The sequence below is a fragment of the Rhizopus delemar genome, genomic scaffold (assembly GCF_000149305.1).
Source record: "Rhizopus delemar RA 99-880 supercont3.2 genomic scaffold, whole genome shotgun sequence".
Lineage (NCBI taxonomy): Eukaryota > Fungi > Mucoromycota > Mucoromycetes > Mucorales > Rhizopodaceae > Rhizopus > Rhizopus delemar.
Window position 1 is genome coordinate 5,047,838 of NW_027137828.1, and position 22,077 is coordinate 5,069,914.

The 22,077-nt window shown below is 38.2% G+C and overlaps 11 protein-coding genes across 11 annotated transcripts; 3 read left to right on the top strand and 8 right to left on the bottom strand.

The window, feature by feature from the left end:
- Positions 1-142: 142 nt before the first annotated feature.
- Positions 143-1,182, bottom strand: RO3G_04193 (uncharacterized protein; the record flags this gene model as incomplete). The annotated part of the gene is made up of 5 exons (XM_067658783.1): positions 143-163; positions 356-467; positions 608-704; positions 755-906; positions 962-1,182. 5 exons carry the CDS (start codon positions 1,180-1,182, stop codon positions 143-145), a joined length of 603 nt encoding a protein of 200 aa, XP_067514884.1.
- A 462-nt stretch (positions 1,183-1,644) lies between these two features.
- Positions 1,645-2,443, bottom strand: RO3G_04194 (uncharacterized protein; the record flags this gene model as incomplete). The annotated part of the gene is made up of 5 exons (XM_067658784.1): positions 1,645-1,674; positions 1,746-1,812; positions 1,867-1,943; positions 2,014-2,180; positions 2,236-2,443. The coding sequence occupies 5 exons, from the start codon at positions 2,441-2,443 to the stop codon at positions 1,645-1,647; spliced, it is 549 nt and encodes a 182-aa protein (XP_067514885.1).
- Positions 2,444-2,674: 231 nt separating this feature from the next.
- RO3G_04195 (uncharacterized protein) lies at positions 2,675-3,822 on the bottom strand (the record flags this gene model as incomplete). The annotated part of the gene is made up of 3 exons (XM_067658785.1): positions 2,675-3,041; positions 3,103-3,291; positions 3,359-3,822. 3 exons carry the CDS (start codon positions 3,820-3,822, stop codon positions 2,675-2,677), a joined length of 1,020 nt encoding a protein of 339 aa, XP_067514886.1.
- A 1,169-nt stretch (positions 3,823-4,991) lies between these two features.
- RO3G_04196 (uncharacterized protein) lies at positions 4,992-5,669 on the top strand (the record flags this gene model as incomplete). The annotated part of the gene is made up of 2 exons (XM_067658786.1): positions 4,992-5,427; positions 5,515-5,669. The coding sequence occupies 2 exons, from the start codon at positions 4,992-4,994 to the stop codon at positions 5,667-5,669; spliced, it is 591 nt and encodes a 196-aa protein (XP_067514887.1).
- Positions 5,670-6,046: 377 nt separating this feature from the next.
- Positions 6,047-6,451, bottom strand: RO3G_04197 (uncharacterized protein; the record flags this gene model as incomplete). Its single annotated transcript, XM_067658787.1, has 1 exon — positions 6,047-6,451. The coding sequence occupies one exon, from the start codon at positions 6,449-6,451 to the stop codon at positions 6,047-6,049; it is 405 nt and encodes a 134-aa protein (XP_067514888.1).
- Positions 6,452-6,848: 397 nt separating this feature from the next.
- Positions 6,849-7,640, top strand: RO3G_04198 (uncharacterized protein; the record flags this gene model as incomplete). The annotated part of the gene is made up of 2 exons (XM_067658788.1): positions 6,849-7,093; positions 7,142-7,640. 2 exons carry the CDS (start codon positions 6,849-6,851, stop codon positions 7,638-7,640), a joined length of 744 nt encoding a protein of 247 aa, XP_067514889.1.
- Positions 7,641-11,608: 3,968 nt separating this feature from the next.
- On the bottom strand, positions 11,609-11,719 carry RO3G_04199 (uncharacterized protein; the record flags this gene model as incomplete). The annotated part of the gene is made up of 1 exon (XM_067658789.1): positions 11,609-11,719. The coding sequence occupies one exon, from the start codon at positions 11,717-11,719 to the stop codon at positions 11,609-11,611; it is 111 nt and encodes a 36-aa protein (XP_067514890.1).
- Positions 11,720-15,062: 3,343 nt separating this feature from the next.
- RO3G_04200 (uncharacterized protein) lies at positions 15,063-15,938 on the bottom strand (the record flags this gene model as incomplete). The annotated part of the gene is made up of 2 exons (XM_067658790.1): positions 15,063-15,605; positions 15,720-15,938. 2 exons carry the CDS (start codon positions 15,936-15,938, stop codon positions 15,063-15,065), a joined length of 762 nt encoding a protein of 253 aa, XP_067514891.1.
- Positions 15,939-16,286: 348 nt separating this feature from the next.
- Positions 16,287-17,195, top strand: RO3G_04201 (uncharacterized protein; the record flags this gene model as incomplete). The annotated part of the gene is made up of 2 exons (XM_067658791.1): positions 16,287-16,318; positions 16,409-17,195. 2 exons carry the CDS (start codon positions 16,287-16,289, stop codon positions 17,193-17,195), a joined length of 819 nt encoding a protein of 272 aa, XP_067514892.1.
- Positions 17,196-17,843: 648 nt separating this feature from the next.
- RO3G_04202 (uncharacterized protein) lies at positions 17,844-18,720 on the bottom strand (the record flags this gene model as incomplete). The annotated part of the gene is made up of 2 exons (XM_067658792.1): positions 17,844-17,848; positions 17,907-18,720. The coding sequence occupies 2 exons, from the start codon at positions 18,718-18,720 to the stop codon at positions 17,844-17,846; spliced, it is 819 nt and encodes a 272-aa protein (XP_067514893.1).
- Positions 18,721-19,408: 688 nt separating this feature from the next.
- On the bottom strand, positions 19,409-21,337 carry RO3G_04203 (uncharacterized protein; the record flags this gene model as incomplete). The annotated part of the gene is made up of 1 exon (XM_067658793.1): positions 19,409-21,337. One exon carries the CDS (start codon positions 21,335-21,337, stop codon positions 19,409-19,411), a length of 1,929 nt encoding a protein of 642 aa, XP_067514894.1.
- Positions 21,338-22,077: the final 740 nt, after the last annotated feature.

Sequence of the window (22,077 nt, forward strand, 5' to 3'; positions counted from 1 at the left end):
CCGTGTCTTTATAAAAAAAAAAGCTGGTTAGTTAAAGAACAAAGTTTTAACTTATTTTACTTGCCTTTGTTATTATGTACAAGGATACCAAGCTCCTTATCATCAAAAAATTCCAGATCTGAGATAACTTGACTTGTTATATTTAAGCATGCATATTGTAATACTGGTTTTTTAAAATTATTTTTCAATACAATCACTAAAACCCCCTTGATCAATATATGTTTGTGAGTATAATAAAGTTTACCTTTTTGATCTTGATGTAATAGAGCATAATAAATAGCTTGTGTTGATTTTTCATTCATCTTTCAATACAGATCAATCTCTCTTGTACTAAAAAAATACGCGTATTACTTACTGATATAAAGGATGTGATTGTATGCTTGGGTACATTTTCTAATTGAAAAGTAGTTGTTGATATCACCTTCATGTTTTTTGATATATTTTTTGAAGGCTTTTGAAGCATATTACTACAATATTCAATAATATCAAACAACTGTATATTTAAACTATTTTTGGAATCTATTATTTTGTTAATAAAAATGAATTTAGCAAACTTAAAATACCCTTTGAATCAACAAAATATTTAGCCAATTTATCTTGTACAAACCATTCTTCCAAGTATTCAAAGACAAATTCTGGTTCTTCACAAAGATTGGAAATATTTTGAAGCTCAACTGATTCTGGATCAGATGTCTTTAAGGAAACTATTTTCCTTGTTAAATAAGCTGCATGTATATGCGTCATCCAATATTACCCAAGTGAATCCATTTAATAAAAGCCTTAAATAGTTTTATAAGGTGACGCAATTGACATGCGAGCTCACGCACTTGAACAATGAGCTTTTGTACGCGTCTTACACATTCTTCAATTGAATCCGGATCAAGAAAGTCACTATAACGCTCTTTCCTAATAAGAAATGTATAAATGTTTATGTTATGCGATATAATTACTATGTACGTACCATAGGCCATAACCAAGGAGATGACTCAATTGAAGTAATATCCTATCAAGTACAGGAAGTACGTATTCACAAATAGTAACCAGTGAGTTTTGATATCCATGGTGATTTGTAGATTCCCATTGTTTGACAAGCTGGGGTGTTAAATAGTCTACCATCAACTCTCTTGAAATAGGCGAAAAATTACCTGTAGCCAGTATGGCTACAAATTCCACTTCTGGCATTGGGTTCTGTATTTCTCCTACAATAAAGGAGGATTATTTTTTGATTCTTAGATTTAACAATCCATTTGAGTGTATTACCACTTTGATTCATGATGACATCTATTGTATTAGTTATAACAGTTTTAGTTTGCTTGGTAAAAGAATCATAATGTCTCTTTAATACATCCAAAGTATAGGTTGCATATTCAAAAAGATAGTTCAATTGGGTCTGTATCTCTGATATATTGAATATTTCTTCTTTTTTAATTTCTAAAATGTGGGTATCGATCATCACTGAATCATATTCATCTGATTGTGTAAGAATAAAAAGTGATTTCATATTGAGTTCTGCAGTTATATTCAGTATTGATGTGCTCTTTAGGTGTATTTAATAACACGATCATATTTGATATAGACTTTACTTTTACCTTTAAAAGTGCTTGATTTATTTTGATGACGCCAATTTGATAGATTCCATTTAAACTATATACTTCCGTCATGAGTCTCAATTAACTAACATGAATGTATTCTTACATCACATAAACATGCCCTTCATTTGTTCCTATTAATAGTAATGTTTGTACTTCGGTACTTTCTGATGGCTTCTCAGGTAACAGTTTTCTTTGTCTTCGTGGAATAGGAATTCTTGATCTATAATAATGAAATGTTAGCAATCTTAACTTGTTTTTGTATTGTGTCTATTACAATGGCTCAACAGGTGGATCATCACTTAAAAGGGGTAAACTGGATTCTAGATCAAACGCTTTTGGATCAAATCCTTTCTATAATGAATAACCATTTGATAAGTTCAATTTTTCTTTCGCAGACACATACACCTATTTTTAAACTTACAATATCCTCTTGTGCTTTCTTTGTATCATATGTTGTCCATGCAAGACAACAAATAGCTGATCTTTCAGCTGCATTGCTTGACCAACATGGACTTATCTTTAAATTCTCATACCTTGTGTTTACTTTATAAACAATCCCACTTTCACATCCAATCACTAATTCTTTGCCTAAGTAATTGCACTAATCAGCCTTTTTTTTTCACGTTCTGTTATTTGAGAGTACCGTTTGGCTTCCAAGTGACAGCTGTTATGGTTGAATCAAAAGCTGAAGTCCACAGTAATGTTAGTTTTTTGATTGTGAAGCGATAAAGTGAAATGTTATCGTCGGATGATACTATCAATACAAGATCGGCTATTGGACACCAAGATATGAATTTTGCTGGTTCTACCAAGATTTCCTTTGCAAAGTGAGCAAAATCCTCATTTAACATTTGGGAAAGAAAAATAAAATCAGGTACTGTTCATGCCTGTGCACAACCTTTTTTTTGTTTCACTGTTACAGTCACAGTATGTTTGTTAATGTATTCATCTTTTTAGTTTATTAATTCAACATTGGATATTAGTTGATAAATACACGTTATTAAAAAGCTAAAGGGGAAGGGAATGCTTTATACAAAACATATATATGTACATTATACTTTTCATTAATCTATTTTTTTTTTCTATGAACTTGCTGCTTCTTGTTGTAAAAGAGCACTTTTTGGTGTTCTCATCAGAGGTAAACGTTTACGTGGTAATTCGACTACAACACGCTTACGTTTTAAATTATCACAGCATGTATCTGTACAGTACCAAGGCGTATCCGGCTGCTTATCTAATTCTTTACATTCTTGATGGAATGCTTTTGGGCAACCGTCACAAAAAATCAGCAAGTTATCATGATTAGATTCCTTTTTTTGACAGATAGAGCAATACAACTGAAGTACAGGTCTAATACGTTTTGAGATAGGTTCTTTCAGATATTCAGTAAGATCAAGTCTTGGAAGTTTACATGCAAATCCATAACCTTTATAATCACAACCATGTTTACTATAAAAATATAAGCACACAGGCCATGTATGTACATTCAAGAACATTTAAATCAACTTACTTGCAAAGAGTACGTTTGCCCCAAGGTCCTGGACGCCAATTGATCCCTTCAGTTGTGCCACAATAACGACACCAATCAACATTTTGCATTGTAAACGTTTCATACAGTGTGGGTGTATGCGTGTCATTCCTTTTTTGGTTCCTATCTATTGCTGCATTTGAATTCTCACTGCACTGATATTCTTTATCACTAAGCAAACCTCATGAGAATCGTGTAACATGCCTCTTTCTGCCTCTTTGTTTTTCTTATTTCTTACCAGTTTGTGTGTTTACGTAATGTGTTGTCATTGGGCAGAATATCCGTTTTACGTCTTTTACTTATCACTTGAGGTGCAATAGTAGTGGTAGCAGTGTTCATGGATTCGTTTATACTCCGCTTCATTCTAACACTACTACTTGTGTTAGATTCTTGTTCTGTTTTAAAATCAAGATCACAAAGAAACAGCGTGTGACTATCTACAGTATTGTAATCTTCATCTTCTTCACTGATCGTAGAACTACTACAGATACTGCTTGTACGTTCAAAGGAACCAAAAAACTCAGTGAAACTGTTGACATCATCATCAACCTTGGGAAGAAGCTCACTGGATGAAGGAGGAGGACTCAGCATGGCAGCTGGAGAAAAGAAGACGTCGTTCAACAGCTTGTTTTCTAAACCAGAGTCTTCATTTATCAGCATGTCTTGCTCTAAAAAGTGAACAGGTGCAATTAAAGGAGACATGTAGTACGGATGCTGTTTGTAATGATTGCGGAGATAACATTGTTAGGATCAAATGTTTATATAACAAAAAGGAAGATAACGATTTACCAAGAGTGATGGCTCATCATTTGGAATCATAGGAAGAAAGTTGGATGACACGATAAAAGGTATAGGTCGAATTTGTTGCTGAGTTGATGGCTCTAGTTCTTGTTTTATATTTGATTTATCCATAATAGATTCATAGTGGGGTTGTATGTCTGACAGCATTTTATAAAAAGCTTTTTTTTATAATTACGAGAAGTTTCCTGATAAAGAAAGGGCAGAAAAGGAAAGGAAAGAGAAGAAAGAGAAGAAAAAGGTTTTGGCTTTGTTTATTTTGCTCAACTATAAAAAGATTTAATTGATTTAAAAAAGAAAAACTCCGTATAATGAGGTATTAAAGTCCCGAAGATCATTCAACTTTTCCCGTATTTTTGAATGATAGTTATTTTTACCAGCCAGTTCTTCTGGCTGAGTGAATCTATAAATAAAGTAACTCTACCTTGCGTTTTGAAAGGGTCTTTTGGTCAACTTTATAATGACAATCATTTAACATATTATAATTTATGTATCCAGTCCTAATTCAAATAAAGTCAATTTGTTTCATATAATAAAATGCCCTACTCATTTACATTCACTATAAAAGCCCCTATGAAAAGAAAGAGATTAAAAAAGGTAACTTACCAAAGGGCCATGAGCATTCAGGAATAACATTTTTCATACTGGATGTAATATATATGCTATGTTCAAGCCGTAGCTGAGAAGTCCTCAATTGGTTCTTTGTTTATACCAGAAAATGTGGAAATAATTGACAAGTGATAATGCGGGGACACCAGACTATTTGGATAATAAATCAAATAAACATTTTACACCTGCAAAAACGTGGCATGCTCTTTCATTTCTTTTTATTTACAATATAGCTATTTCAAAAAGTAAAGTAGCAGTTTTAAAATTGTGCCCAACAACGATGTCACTTTAGCCAAAAATAAAGTCGTATTCAGTTTCACGAACCTTCGTTTATTTCTACTTGTCGTCTAATAATTACCATATAATAATTCTTGGCATTTTTTGTTTTTATATAAAGGAAGCTATAGCTTCTTGTTCTTTTCCCTTTATATTTCCTATTTATAGTTTACTTTACAAACATTCAAATGAGTATGCGATTTTTTCATGAAGATGAACAGGGACACGTTGTTGATGAGCACAGAGTTGAGCCTACGAATCTTGTTGTTGACGAAGGACTGCTTGCTACTGAAACAATAAGTTTTCGTACTATATTCCTAATGAATAAACCTCTAGAAAGACCTTCTAATCTTGCAATACATCCAATTACAGACCAAAGGAACAATGAAGATGTTGATATAGAGTTATGCAATAAGCGACACTACACACTTTATTCCGATGACGAGGAAACTAAATTTTGTCATTTATATCTTAGCAAAAGCCAAAGTGCTTCTGCTACTATGAGACAATTAGATATTCATATTCGAGCAACCCGGAGATGGGTCAAATGCTATCACGGAGACCCTAAAAGCATTTTCGAGAAAAAGAAAAAGTCGGGTCGACGCCGTATTCTTGGAGAGCAGCGTAAAAAACTTCTTTTAAATTACATTGGCGAGAATCTTTCTGCTGTTTTAACTGAAATGATAAGAAATTTAACATAAAGCTTTGTAGAGCTTAATGTTTCTCGTAATACTGTTTATAACTTCATGACGATTCAATGCAATTTATCCATTAAAAAGGCACAATTCCACCCTGTGGAAAGAAACAGCGTTCAAAAGGTTCAACAAAGACACGGTTGGTTTAAAAATAGCAATAAACTGACTTGAACTTTACAACAAATTGCGTCTTTCTTTATGGATCAGCCTTTCATATTAAGTTGAGACGAAGTATATGTGAAATAGGCGTGCTATATCTCTCGATTAATAAAACTAATAAATAAGTCAAACAATTTATGAATCTATTTATCGAGTAAGGACAAGGAAGAGAGCCCATTCAATATAAACTACGTCTTTGCATACGATTAAAGAATATTTTTTTATTTTAAATTTAAATAACCCAATTGAGCACATAATCACTACCGGGATTGAATTGCCCGGGTCAGATCAAAAAAGGGAGATAGAGCGAAAAACCTTTTTGATAGGCAAAAAGGGAAAAAAGACGAAGAAGGGAAGAGGAAAAAGAAGATGTATCATCAGATACTAGATTAATTGTTGCACAGCCATTTGACAAGCTTGACCCCAAGAGGGGTGGTTTCAGGAGGGATCTTTTCATGATGCAGGTAATCGAGTTCAAACAGAATCTGACAGATGGAAGGCCATCGAACTGTCCAGGCGGCGAAAGGTGATGGATTGATGTTGACAGAAGGACTGCGCTTTTTGCGATGGGTTGGTAGCTTGTTCAAAAGGAAAGACAGCGGGTCAGGTTCATTTGCGGGCATTTGTAAACGACGATGCATATGTAGACACCAGATAGCATGTGATCGTGTGAGCTTCACATTTGGATGGTAAATACAAGGTATGGGAACACCACCAGGGAGCCAGCCAAGGCGCCAGCGTACGTCTTTGCATACACTATTTCCAGAAATTATTGGAACACATATTGAAATCATTTTGGAACATAAAAATAAATCAAATTGAAACACAGATTGAAAATGTTTTGGAACGGATATAAAAATTGAATTGGCACAAACAGTTTGGACATTTTCCAAATTACCTCTTTAAACCATACAAACAACTGCTTTTAAACCAAAATGAATTCTTTTATCCAAGAGGATGGTATGGGAAACATATTCAATGAAGAAGGCGGTCAGTTCGTCGAAATGAAGATGGAAGTTGATGAGGTCAACTATCCTTTGGACAATGTTACCAACTTCGATCAATACAATGATGTCAAACCTCCTGAAAAGATGCAACAGGATACAACAGAACAACACTAAGGAAGAGTTGGAGTTCTGTAAACTGTGTCTGTCTTCGACTGTTAGCTTTGTCAGTCCAAAGATTGATTCAATGTTAAAATCTTTGTTGCCAGAACATTTGTATCTTGAGGCGAAAATGGCAAGCGAAGCCCAAAAAGTCAGTTTGGTTTGCCCTCCAGAAATAGCAACTTTGGCTAAAAAAATCGTTGAAGGTCTCACACCATTTGAAAACGACAGGGACACAGGAAACTGCGTCATGTACTTGGATAAAGCAAAGTACGAAGAACTTGACAAGACTTCGACAAACTACCAGTTGCTCTGTATTACTGAGAAAGTGTACGTTACTATTTTTATTTTATTTTGTGTAAGCTAAAATTATATTAGAATCAGAGCAATTGATGTTTTGAAAAAGTCTGGAAAGGTGAGAGAATCTTTCTGGGTTAGAAAGTTCATCGAAGTTGTCGAGGTGCTTCTCACCGATACAGATTTTGTTGTTTCGGATGGTGAAAGCGTCTGCAATGATACGAGAGCAGCTTCCTCGGGCAGTGTCTTTGGTCGTCGCGTCGATTTGCTTGTTTCCGTAAGTGAAGGCGGAACTGCCATCAATCTTGCCAGTTTCGAGGCTAAGAAGGGCGATGCAGTTGTTAGTTCACAGTTGTATCAGCAAATTAAGAATCATAGAATCAACGCGGCTATCCTAAACAGAGCCAATTGTCTTTTGGGAACCACCGACCACAGTTGTATTTATATGGATATTGTCGGTTCCAGTGGTTACTTCATGCAGTTATCCAGAAAAGATGACTATTTGATATGCCAGCCCTTAGTCAACTTTAGAATGGCTACAAACCTCATAGAGATCGACTATAAGCAATTTTTTAATTGAACTTTATGCCTGGAAATTGTTCATCGTAAACCAGAGCATCGAGTTAAAGAAATCGATGAACAACAGGAAGAGAAAATTTTCGTTAATTGAAACATTTTCGGACTCAAATAAGCAACCTTCCGCTTCTATTGATCTCATTAACATATACCATAGTCCTTAATTCCTATAACACTCATTAACTTTTTCTTACATGTATACACTTTATGATTTTTATGCCCCCAAATATTTTACACTTTAATCCTTTCAATTCTTTATGTTGTATAATGGTAATAATGATTTAAAAAAAAGGTAGAAACAAAAATAAAGGAATAGTTTGAATACTTTTTGAGACTGATCTTTATTTCAGTTTAAGTTAAAGTAAAAATTATTCTAATTGAAGGCAGGTATTTATATCTTATTGAGTGAGTGGCTTGATATCTTCTATTGTTATCGTTCTTCTAATATTCAGGTACTTTAGCAAGTGTTATCTATAATTATGATTATGAAAACTTTTCATTTGTTCTTTTGTATGTCTGTCATAGATTATCTTTTATTCTGGGAATCCCTCACTGATTTGAAATAACGTTATTTTACGCGTTATTTCAATTATGTGAAAGATTAGCAATATTCCTGACATTGGATTGGATTTGGTTATTTTAGCTGATACTTCTTATCAAAGAACTCTCATGAGTACAATACATATTCTAAAAGAACATGTTTAATTGGAATTGATTGTATGATCTTATTTAAATAAACTTGTATTTTATTTTATTTTAATTATGATCTTGTATTAAGACTTATATTTATTAATGTCAACTACAATCAGTTACTGTTCTACAACAGTAGTAATATTAGCTTCAGTAGGCTGCCCTTCAGCATCTTGAACCATTTGAGGTACATGGCCGGAAATTACTATGACAGACAGTTGTATGTAAGTACAACACGTGTATGACTAAATATACTGTATCTATAATAGTTTTGCTTGCCTTGGTAGGAACTAATAATAGGCTCAACGCGTTTCAAGAGAAACATGTACTTACAAGGAGTTTGATTCCATGTGATTTATCCAAGAATAAAAAGGAACAGGAGAGGACGAGACTCGATAAAGAGATTGTTTTATTTAATAAGAAAATTGTACTCTATTTATACTTTTCATGCACGGATAATATTTCATGTCATGGATTAATAATTAATGAGCATGATATAGCTGATGACAGATAGATAAGGGTTACGTGTTCTTCTATTGTTATATTTGTCATAGAATACTCGTATATGATTGACTGCGGCTGACTGTGATTTAGTTCCTGGATTTAATATAGTTTAACCGTGCACTTACGCAGCATCTTATCCTTAATGAAGATTATCCGAATTAACCTGTAGCTTGTCTATTGGATACATTTACATGTAGCTTATTAATACTGTTTTCATATCGAGTTATGAATGATGGATACATCACCATGTAAAATCAGGACAGGAGCAGCTTGTCATCACACCATTGGTCCTGAGTGTTTAGGATGGGGGGTTTTAGGTAAAAGTAGTATAACAACAAAGATAAAGAAATACTGTTAGAACTTGGTATCTCTTTATTAATTTAAGATAACTAAGATTGAATATGATAAATTCTACATGTAAAAAGTGAGAGTATTTATAGACATGATACGGATAAAGAATTAGGACAGATTTATGATCAACTCGACAGAATAGATGATTACTATTTCTAATTATTAGTTTAGCCTGTTCCTAGCTTGTATTGTCAATTATGCTATTGGGATGGTTTCAGATAACTCTGGATGTAGGACTATTTAGGAGATGGTACGGATGAATATAAAATCCTCTAGTTCCATGATTGGATATTACGGCTAATAATAATATCTCAGTTAGGATAAAGGTTTACATGACTTAATGATGATCCGGTAAGTAATTGTCATTCCTTATTCAACATGCTCATATCATCAATAAACTATATTACAACCACGCCATCATTTGACTGTGTGAAGTTAATATGAATAAAGCTTAATATAAAAATCTAATCAAAGTCTTTTATTGATCTGTGTTGGGAATAATGTTATAAATGATTTCAAGTTATGTCAACATACTATTCAGGATCATATCCGATTCCTTTTACTAAAATAAAGTGACTATAATCTTATGTATCCTTTGTTATGTTCTGGTAAAGTAAAAGAAATAACAAAGATAAACCAAAAGAATGCTTTTTGAGACTGAACTTTATTTAAGACAATCTTAATTGTTAAAAAGAAAACATTACAAAGTCTGCTATTTATATTCTTCTATCAATTGGCGGGTAAATGAGTAGTTATGAGCGTAGATCCAATAATTGACATGTTTGATTGAATAATGATCACTGAATCAATTATGAAAATTTTTAATTCGTTGTTTTTATAGATCTTATTGTTCTTTAACTGATCTGGGAGAGTTGTCTCGTCTTCATTGAGAGGAAAGATATATTTATATGAAATGCCTCCAGTCAGATCAAAGTTGACCAGGTACCTGATCCATTATTATTCATTTACAGAAATGATGAATAGTAAAGATCATGACTTATTTAGTGTTCATGTTTACTTTATAGAGTGAATCTAATAGTGATAGTTTTATATATAAAAAGAAGAAGAATATATTTTATTTAATAAAGATTTAGATTATTATCTTTTATCAATTTTAATATACTTCTTTTAGTTGTGATTATTCAATGTCCGTTATGATCAGACTCTGTTCTACAACATCCTTAACACTGCTCCTCCCCTCTGTGGAAAGCATGGCTGAGGATTCATGGATACTTTTAGGAGATTTCAACATCTCTCTTCAACAAGGATCCAGCATAACCATCTAAAGATAAAACCATGGTATGACTGGTTGCAAACACATTTTTGTAACAATTTCGACAATACTGCTCCAACCTTCAATCGTGGCTCTGCAAACTCTACTATCGATTACAGTGGCCGTCAAAACTGGTCGCATGTTTTCATATTTTGCCTATACGCACTATCTTCTTCTTCATTTCTTAGTCTATAGCAATGAAATATAGTTCATTCGGAAGAGCAAACTCTGGACAATTATATGGTAACACAGACATCACAGTAGAGCCAGTATACTGGTAGTAATTGGCACTTAAAGTCCGACGGTACATGCGACCAGTTTTGACGGCGTTTGTAAGTAACATAATATAGTCACAAAAATGTGGCTTAATTGCAATTTTTTCATATTTTTTTCTTCTCTTTCTTCTTTCATCGTAATATTATTTACATGTAAGTGTTTTTTTGTTAAATTGCAGCACTCCATTAAGACATTATACCATTGCAGATCCGACATGCGTGCAATTTCAAATGACAAAGCAAACAACATCTACTCATTGCTGAGATCCAAGAAGTCAAACAGCAAAATAGCAAAACAAGTTGGTGTTAGTCGTACCACTGTTCAGAAGTACCGCTCATCTCTTAAGATGAGTGGAAATGTTGATGAAGGTGGTCGCCCATCTCTAATTAGCCAACGCATGATGAACTACATCCGGAGATTAGTCACCTTAGGAAGAAAAAATAACGCTGTAGAGATCCAAAAAGCTCTAAAAGAAGAATTTGGAATGTCAGTAAGTGACAGTACCGTACGCCGCGTTCTTAAAAAAGCTGGCTTTATAGCGTTTGTCAAGCCTCAAAAACCTTTGCTACGCAGCCAAAACATCGTGAAACGCCTTCAGTGGGCCAAATCGCACCAACATTGGACTGTGGATGACTGGAAACGTGTCATATTCTCTGATGAGACTAAAGTAAATCGTTTTGCATCCGACGGAAAGGCTTATGCATGGAAACTACCCCATGAGGAATTGAACTCGCGACATGTACAGCAAACCGTCAAGCATGGAGGCGGCAATATCATGGTCTGGTGCTGCATTACATGGGAAGGAGTTGGGTGGATAGTTGATGTAGGTCATCGTATGAATAGCGAAGGCTACCTTGAGGTCTTAAAAGATGACTTACTCAAGACAATGGAAAGTTATGGCTTGGATTCCTCCAAAATGGTGTTTCAGCAGGACAATGATCCGAAGCATACATCGAAGGTAGTGAAAGAATGGATTGACCAGCAGCCATTTGAAGCATTGGAATGGCCTCCTCAATCACCAGACCTAAATCCCATAGAGCATATGTGGGCTCATTTAAAGAGAGAGCTATTTCATAGCTATGAGGCACCACCAACTAGTATGCATGAGCTATGGGAGCGTATAGGTCAGACCTGTTATGCCATTTCCAAAGAAGAATGCCAAAAATATATCGAAAGTATGCCGAAAAGGTGTGCTGCAGTTATTAAAGCAAAAGGTCGTTGGACTAAATATTAATTTTTTTAAATAAAGCGTGTAAAAATGTTGACTTATTAATGCCGTCAAAACTGGTCGCATGTACCGTCGGACTTTAAGTGCCAATTACTACCAGTATACTGGCTCTACTGTGATGTCTGTGTTACCATATAATTGTCCAGAGTTTGCTCTTCCGAATGAACTATATTTCATTGCTATAGACTAAGAAATGAAGAAGAAGATAGTGCGTATAGGCAAAATATGAAAACATGCGACCAGTTTTGACGGCCACTGTATATCTATCATCACCATTCTCTGGCGCCCAGGGTATCCAACGCACAACAGCTGTTTCTTCCGAAATCATGGACTGATCATTGCCTACTTACAGTGGACCTGTTGGGAAACCGACAGGATGTTGGCCCAGGAGCCTGGCGATTTAATCCCACCTTGTTATCTGACAAGGAGTTTGTGGCTCTTATAGAACAAACGGTATCTCTATTTTTTAATTCTTTACCTAATGATTTTTCACTTCCATCTGCTAGCTATAATACTCATAAACAACAATGCTCACCACAAGCTTATTGGGAACGACTCAAATTGCTCCTACAACAAACAGCAAAGCGCTACAGTCATGGCTCCCGGGCAAGGTTCCAGAACAAAATTGACAAGTTGCAGCAAGCACGACTCCAAACTCAAGATGAGGAAACCTGTCAGCGATTACAGACTCTAATAGACGAACGTATACGAGCTGACACACACCAATCTATGCTCCGATCTGCTACACGATGGCATGAGAATGGGGAACGTAATAACAAATATTTCTACCGCGTTATTCGTGAACGGCAGACACAGCAAACAATCCAGTCTTTACGTTGCTCTTCCACTGGCTCTACCTTGACAACCGTTGGGGACATTATCACAGAGGCTCGAAACTTCTATCAAAAGCTATATACACCTGATGCCATTGATGTTGATGAGGTGAACAGGCTTCTGGATGCTATTCCAAATGAGACTAAGATTTCGAAGCAGCAGGCTGCTGCTTTGATGTCGGCACCTACAGAGATTGACCTCATAGCTCTTCTCTCTCACTCTCCAGCGGGTAAAAGCCCAGGTATAGATGGTATACCTTTTGAGGTTTATAAACACTTGACGAGCACTTCGAAACCTTTTCTTGATCTATTCCATCGGATTGTTCTGGACGCCTTTCAAGGGATCTTCCCCCCATCTTGGCAAAAGACTCGTATGGTGTTACTGTTCAAAAAAGGAGATCCTCAGCTTTTGTCGAATTGGAGACCCTTGTCATTGATCAACACAGATGCAAAGATCTTTACCAAATTGCTTGCCAACCGTTTCAATCAGTTGTTGCCCCAGCTGATTAATCCATATCAAACAGGCTTTTTGCCGAACAGATTGATCTCGGACAACGGGTGGTGGAACCAAGTTTTGATGGAAAATTTACGGGAGGCAGCTCCAGATCTGCCTCAAGTGGCAGTATTACTAGACCAAGAAAAAGCTTACGATCGTGTACATTCTGAGTACTTACAAAGGGTGCTTGCTCGATTCGGCTTCCCTGATACGTTAATCACTGCTCTTACAGGCCTCTTCTTTGACACACGCATCTCTATCTCAATTAATGGCTGGCTAGGATCTCCTATAAAACAGTTACGTGGTCTTCGACAAGGTGATCCCTTGTCTCCATTATTGTTTAATCTAGCTTTCGAACCACTTCTGCGGTCCATCCTTGCGTGTCCTAATTTATCTGGTGTGAGCCTTGCGCCGGTTCTTCTGAAACCTAGTGTGCGCTGCTCCCCAAGTCCGCTGGATTTGTCTCTTTCTGACCTGCCATTACCTCCTTCGACTCTAGGATCTTCACCCCTACCGGTTAAGCTACTCAGTTGTGCTGATGATCTCGAGGTGTTTCTGTCACATCCAAATGAATGGCCATGCCTTATGCAGCTCTTAGATCAATACGGAAAGGCCTCTAATGCCAAAGTTAATCTCAGTAAGACCGTACTGTTATCACTCTCGGGTGTTTCTCATGACTCTTGGATCTCGATTGCACGGTCTTCCGATCTGACGTGGCATGATGCCTCCGTGAAAACAGCTGTTCGATATTTAGGATATCCTTTATATCATACTCGTCACCAACTCCTTTCTTACCTAAATGAGCTCAAACTGAAAATTACACGACAATGCCACTTTTTGAAAGAACGTCATTTGTCAACTAAGGGATCAGGTTTGGTTGCTAACTCTTTGATTCTGAGTACATTATGGCACATACTACGGGTGACTCCAGTTCCGACTACATGGTTAAGCGAGATACGATCTATCGTACGTAAGTTTCTCTTACCCTTTTGGCCTGCACCTTCTTGGTCTAAATTGTGTCTTCCGCAAAAATATGGTGGAGTGGGACTGGTGGATATAGAAGATCAAAGTCTAGCTCTTCATTTGATCTACCTTCAACGTCTTCTAGGTCGTCATCGGCCTTCAGATTTTGTATCGCCTTGGTTGGTCCGTGCTTTGCAATTGTACACTGGACATACATCTATCTTACCGATCATGCTATATCCTAACAGCTACCAGTCGCTAGTATCACGATCCCCTTTATTAGGTCGCATGATGACCCTTATCTGTCGTCTTCCTTCCTTTGATCTTTCTCCTGGCTGGCCGGTGCGTTGGTTTCTGGATTTACCCCTTTCTGCGATACTGACTTCGATACACCCCGCATCGGGGAGACCATCTACAGTGGAACTTTCCACACTATCCTTGAGATATTTGCTATCTGACCTATTCTCCTGGGAACAAACACGCAATACATTAGTTCTTCGAACTCTTACAGTTGTTGGAATAATTGTTCGAATGTTTTGCAATTTTATACGTTTTGCTTTGTATCTCTGCAGTCAGATACGATAGAGCTACGTACGATACCTCATTAAAAAGCGACCGCTTTCGCATATAACATATAAAACGCTAGGGGTCTGGAATTATTTCCATATATAGTAAGACCAAATTGCGTCAAGCATATGCATTCGAACAATTTTTCCAATTGAATCATCTTTTATTTAATACCGTGTATGACCGCCTTTAGCTTTAATAACTGCTCTACAACGAGCTGGCATACTCTTGATATATGCTTGGCATTACTCTTTGGTACAAGGAATACATTCTTTCTCGATTCTAGACCAGAGATCATGCAGTCCTTTATCCCTATCTTCATCTAAGCTCAGCCTCAGCTTTAAATGGTGCCAGAGATGCTCTATAAGATTCAAATCAGGACTTTGAGCAGGCCAACTGAAAGTATGCTCTTCTTTTAACCCATTTTCCTTAAACCAAACATGAGCAAGCTTTGATGTGTGCTTAGGATCACTGTCGTGTTGAAAATAAATAGATTCCTGTTGGTAACCATAGTACTTCAGACTGTCCATCAGTGTAGTTGACAGGATATGAACATAATCTGATGCTTTCATAGTACCATTCTCAATTGCGCAGCCATATCCAGGACCATCCCACGTCATACAACCCCAAAGCAGCACACTGCCAGCTCCTCCTTTGACTGTAAGGTCAAGATGATGAGGCTGCAATTTGTCACCAGGTCGTTTCCAAAAGTACTTACAGCCATCTGAACCCCAAACATTAATCTTGGTCTTATCAGAAAACACTATACGTCTCCAGTCATCTTCTGTCTAATCTTTGTGAGCTTTAGCCCACTTTAGTCTAGCTTCCATGTGACATTTTTTGAGGAGAGGCTTTTTCTTCTTAATTTGGGTATCGAAACTCATACTGTGAAGCATTTTTACTGTACCAAAATAGCCTATCTTGTGACCAATACTGTTTAAATATGGCCATACGCTCTTTGCAGTCTTAAGTGAACCATTTACAAGCTCTCTCTTCAGGTAATTCTTTGTCGTTGAGCTTATAGTAGTCTTTTTACCAGCATGACCTCGAGTACGTTTCGGTGTATACAAGCCCTTGTGCTTGCTCAAAGTGGACATTAATACTCCTGGAGCATGTTCCATGATCTCTGAGTATGATAAACCCTTTTTCAACAGCTACCGGATGCTCTCTTGCTTGCTACGAGATAAAGGATGTACCATGATATAAAGACGTATAGACTGTACGAGATGGAAGGGAAACACCGTAAAACACAGCCTTATTTATATATTTTAAGCTCCGATTAATAGCAAAAGCGTTGTTTCATAATTACATCATTTTGTAATGCTGTATTTGTGATGTCAGAAGCGGCAACGATATCATTATTATAAAATGCATTGAGTTGGAAAAATTGTTCGAATGCATATGCTTGACGCAATTTGGTCTTACTATATATGGAAATAATTCCAGACCCCTAGCGTTTTATATGTTATATGCGAAAGCGGTCGCTTTTTAATGAGGTATCGTACGTAGCTCTATCGTATCTGACTGCAGAGATACAAAGCAAAACGTATAAAATTGCAAAACATTCGAACAATTATTCCAACAACTGTAGATCCACCAAACTAAAGGCCATTGCAAGGGAGCTTTTCCCGTCGGCAGGTCCTTCGGAAGCTACTTTGCAACTCCCAACCTTCTTTTGCTGTTATCAAAATACACCAGAGCAAGGAGCTTATCCTCCTGTGCTCTTCTCCCCCAGAGACTCTGACTGGCTACCATCTAGCTCTCACTGGTTATTACGTCCAAGATATGGTAAGTCTATAGCCATTCGGTCTGTTCCTCTTCAGGCTATACGCCGCAACTGGAACAAGCTCCTAGAAGATATCCCTCAAACCATACATCCACCGTTACGCCTTCCAGCTGAAATTATTTTGTCTTCTGTTTGGAAGACCTTTTGGGCACTACCACTTCCTCAAGCCGCAATCACGCCTTGGTGGCGACTTCTACACAATTCTATTGGTGTAGCCTCAAAGCTTTTTCGCTGGAATCCGACCAGCTTTCCCTCGCCCCTCTGCCGATTTTGCACGGAAGTGGAGGATACGTTTCATTTTGTAGTTGGATGTCCCACAAAGTGGGTGTTTTGGTCTGCTGCTCTGGCTGAAATGAATTTAACTTCTTGCTTCAAAACTTCAGAGGATATATGGACTGCCCTAGTGACGTTTCAGGACACTGCAGACAACCTTCAGATAGATACTACAACGATGTGCCAACTCGGTTTCATTTTCTTAGCTGTATGGAAACAACACTGGAGATGCGTCTTTGATGACACCCCTTGGTCTCTGTCTGCTGCTCTAGCTTTATTACAACAAAATCGGCACTTGGTTTTACCAGATTTAGAATAATTAAAATTCAATTTTAATAAAGTTTACACTTATACAAAAAAAAATTGTTCGTAGTAACTTACATTATTACTTTATTACATGTGTAAATACCACACGGTCGGATTCAGGCAGAGTTGCAAACTTGGGATCACGTAACAGATCAGGGTTCAAAGGATTGAAGCCTTCAATTGGTTCGACCTGTTGTAGAACAGTAACTGATTGTAGTTGACATTAATAAATATAAGTCTTAATACAAGATCATAATTAAAATAAAATAAAATACAAGTTTATTTAAATAAGATCATACAATCAATTCCAATTAAACATGTTCTTTTAGAATATGTATTGTACTCATGAGAGTTCTTTGATAAGAAGTATCAGCTAAAATAACCAAATCCAATCCAATGTCAGGAATATTGCTAATCTTTCACATAATTGAAATAACGCGTAAAATAACGTTATTTCAAATCAGTGAGGGATTCCCAGAATAAAAGATAATCTATGACAGACATACAAAAGAACAAATGAAAAGTTTTCATAATCATAATTATAGATAACACTTGCTAAAGTACCTGAATATTAGAAGAACGATAACAATAGAAGATATCAAGCCACTCACTCAATAAGATATAAATACCTGCCTTCAATTAGAATAATTTTTACTTTAACTTAAACTGAAATAAAGATCAGTCTCAAAAAGTACCCAAACTGTTTCTTGATCTTTGTTTTTACCTTTTCTTTTACTACTTAAACCATTATACAACACGACCTTAGCTTTGGCAAAGGTAGCGAGCAGATCAGCAGTGTACTCTGTATGTACCAAAAGGGCGACCACTTGACGATCAGGATAATGGACATCCAGCACACGAGCATTGTTGATCTTGAGCTTATGTAGCTTGCTACGAAGACTGGAGATGGGTTCACGGTAACGGCTTGGCAAGTACACATACTCATAGTCATGGTGAGCAGCGACAGGGACAAAGCGGCGATGGATAGCTTCCATTTGACGAGCAGTAGTCTTGCGACGGCGTGCAGGTGCCTTGCTCTTTGGTGCAGGTGCATCCTTACCTTTGGTTGCCACAGCAGCGAAAGAAAGCGGTTTGCTAGTTGAAGTCAAAGAGGCATTTTGGGTGGCATACTTTGAGGCTTCTGTTCCTTGAGTAGCTTTGGCATCCAAGACCAAGGTGGGGATGGCTTCAGTAGATACCTGTGCTTCAAGTTCGGCAATGCGTTGATGAGCCAGATCCAAGTAGGTGCGCAAACGTTTGTTTTCAGCCATGACTTCTTCAAGGGCGTTTAAACGTTGGTTCAGGAAGCGGGTTTGATCCTGTTGTTGCTTTTGATATACTATAAACCAATCTGGAATACCAGATTGGGAACTAAGATCAAGTATTTCAGTATCGCATAGAGCTAAAGGCGGGTTTACTTCCCTGGTAAAGAATGGTTTGGATGCAGGGTCATTCTGACTAAAAGAAAAGTCCACAGGCTTGTCTAGACTGAGCTTGAAATCGGAGGTGCTGACATTCAAGTTTTTGTTCTTGACCATCTGACTACGGGTAGTAGGCTTGGTGATAGTCTTCTTGACATTCGTAGGAACGTAAGGTGGAGTTCTGTCAGCAATTGTGCGCTTGCTGGGAATTTCAATTGGGGTGCCCGTAGTGTGTGCGGGCTGAACTGGTGGTGCGGGCTAGACAAGTTGTGCCGACACGGACACGGCATTGCCACTCTGATCTTGACAAGTTTTTTCCATGAGATCTCTCGAAATGTCAATATTTAAACGATTCGTTTTTTGGATGTAGCTAGTCGAATACGCTTCTATTGAGGTTCTAGTTTGTAATAAAGTTGTTTTTGATGTTGTATCTATCTTGCTAATGATGGATGGATGGTTTTCAACAGATGGATGAAGAAGGTTTTGTGCGGATAAACGTTTAGCCAGATATAAATTTGGTGTAACGGTTAAGAACACGAAAGAAAGCCCGTTTAGCACAGATAAAAGATTTTTGTTTATTGAGTGGCAAGGAGACGTTACAGTATGTGTCTCGCCATGAGGTGCAATAAATTTTACAAAACAAGATAAAATAAAAGAATTATAAGATGACAAGAGTTAAGAAATAAAAAAACTGGACATGGCTAGAGAGAAAAAGGCAAAGTAAACAAAGAGAGATCAAGGCAGCAATTAACAATCGTTAATCTTGTACTGAATCAAAGAACAAGCGATCGACCGCAGTTGACGGTTATAGTGGGCGAATCTTGTCCAAGAAAAGAGAGCCAGAGGTGTCGATAGAGGATCCAGTAAATGTACCTTCAGGAAGACAAATCTGTTCGGTTTCAAGGAGGACTTGACAGACAACAGGCCACCAGAGAGACCAACAAGAGAACAGTGCTTCAGATGGATAGGCTGGAAGCTTTCTTGGCAACATGTTCAAAACATGATCCAAAGGGTTAGGCTTGATGTCAACAGGTAGGTTCAACCTTTCAGCAACACGAAGACAGGACAAGAGGTGAGCACGAGAGGCATGGGTCGGACCGCAGCTACAGTCGATAGGACGAGCAGGGAGCCACCCCATACGCCATCGAAGGATGCGACTACGGTCAGAGAGGAGCATTGGGATGAAGGACATGCCATCAACACCAATACTTGGACGACAAGCAGATAGCAGAACAGGTGGATCAGGGCGACCAAGAATGCGATCAAGTAGATCAGTGCGGTAAGCAAGCACACTCTGTTTGACACGAGCATCGGTGGAGAGATGTGCAAGGCGATCATCAACAGAGGTATACCCACCTGTATACCTAGAGTTCGACCATAGCGGGTTCTGCCTCAGCAACATTGGCCATCGGAAGCGACTCTTGATCGGGGCAGCAGTGACAAAGGGAACCAACTTGGCAAGCAGGCAATCATCAGGAAGATGGTGGACACGAATGATCATCTTGAGTACCAAGGTATGGGCCCGTACATGCATGGATGGAGTGCTTGTCAAATGTTTGAACACTGTGGTAGAGGCACGAGGATGACCACCAAAGGCTAAACGAAGACATTGATCTTGAGCACGATCCAGTAGAGCCAGTTGCTTTTGCAAAAAGGTGCAGATGCACAAACCATACTCGAACCTAGGTCTAATAAAGATAGCATAGAGACGAACAGCAGTAAGGCGAGAGAAGCCAGGAGAGCGGATACCGACAGGCAGCAGGAAGCGACGCATGGCAGAGACAGCAGAGGTAACATTCCGTTGGATCAGCAGACCAGTAGCAATAGTGCCAGTATCATCAAATGGGACACCGAGATAGTTGAAAGTAGATTGCACAGGAATGGGATCACCATACAACTTGAACTGGGGACCACCAAGGGAGACAGCACAGTTAAGCATCACACACTTGGCAGGATTCCATCGGTAACCCAAGGAGAAAGAGTGCTCCTCAGCTGCTTTGAGAAGACGAGGCATGACTTCAGCTGCTCCTATAAGGACAACATCATCAGCATACAAGAGACAGTTCAACCAGAGGCCATCGAATTCACGTTGCGGGTTCGAGCTATAGTACCTTGCAGAGACTGGCAAACGAACAGAACGAAGCAGAGCAGGGAGGCTGTTGATGTAAATAGAATACAAGAATGGCGAGAGGATTGAACCTTGAAGCACACCAGTTCTTGGCCAGAAGGCAGGAGAGGTATAACCAGAGATCAATACTTCAATACTCACCTTATCAAACAGACATTGCAGCAGACCAAGTAGAGCAGGAGAGACATAGGTTTCTAGAGCACGCCAGATGATGGCTCGATCAACAGTGTCATAAGCAGACTTGATATCCAAGAACGCCAAAACAGGAGGTTCACCATGATGATCGATAGCATGCTGTCGACAGAGCTCATTCAGACAGAGGGCTTGATCCAGAGCACTACGACTATGACGGAAGCCGCCTTGGACTGGGTCGAGTGGTGGGGCCGTGTCTTCAAGAGTTGTCTGCAAGCACAGCTCAAAGAGCTTTCGTAGTACCGATGTCAGGCTGATCGGTCGATAGTTTGCTGGTTGCAGAGGATCACCCTTCTTGTAGATGGGAACCACTTGAGCAGTACACCACGCAGCAGGGACAGCAGACCATATCCAGCACAGACGAAAGAGCAGGGTCAAGACAGGAACCAGATCATCAGCAATCGGTAATAGCATCTCTGTTCGTAAGTGGTCACAACCAGGAGCCTTGCGACGCGAGAGACGTTTGAGAAGCGCAGTGCGCACCGTCTCGGTATCCACTGGACACGGATCATCTTCAGGACAATGAGGGATCTATGAAAGATTTACCGTCCATCTACTATATATATATATACAAACTCCGCACGCGGAGTTTGGTATGATTAATATGGTAATTGGGGTCACAGAACAAGATTCCATCATTTTTAAGCGGAGTTTATTAAGCCAAAATTGGCCAATTGCGAGATCTACTAAGAACAGTCATTTTTTCTTCCTTGTTCATTACTTCACTCAAGAGGGATGACAAGTAGAAGGTCATGAAAAAAGTCCGGACCGAGATACGACTTCTGCAGGTCGAGAAAAACAGCTCCAAAAACCAAAAATTGTATGACAAAAAGGCTTGCGAAACGAGAATCGGCAAATCAACATTTGTGGTTGTTGGGTTATGCTAATGGCTTCTCATTCTAAAGGCGTTGGTTCGATTCCCGGTAGACGCTCAGCAAACATAGTCTACTTTTTGCATTATTTTTGGGTCTAAGTAACATTATTTTTTTTGGAAATATCAAAAGTTTTCGGAAAAATTTTATCGGTTCTGTATGGTAAAACGAATTCCCGTTGCGGAGATGCTGCCTATCTATCGGCTGATTTCGGACAGATAACAATGTAACGAAAATGGCAATGAAGATGCACAGAGATTAGCCGAGTCAAGTCAAAAAGAT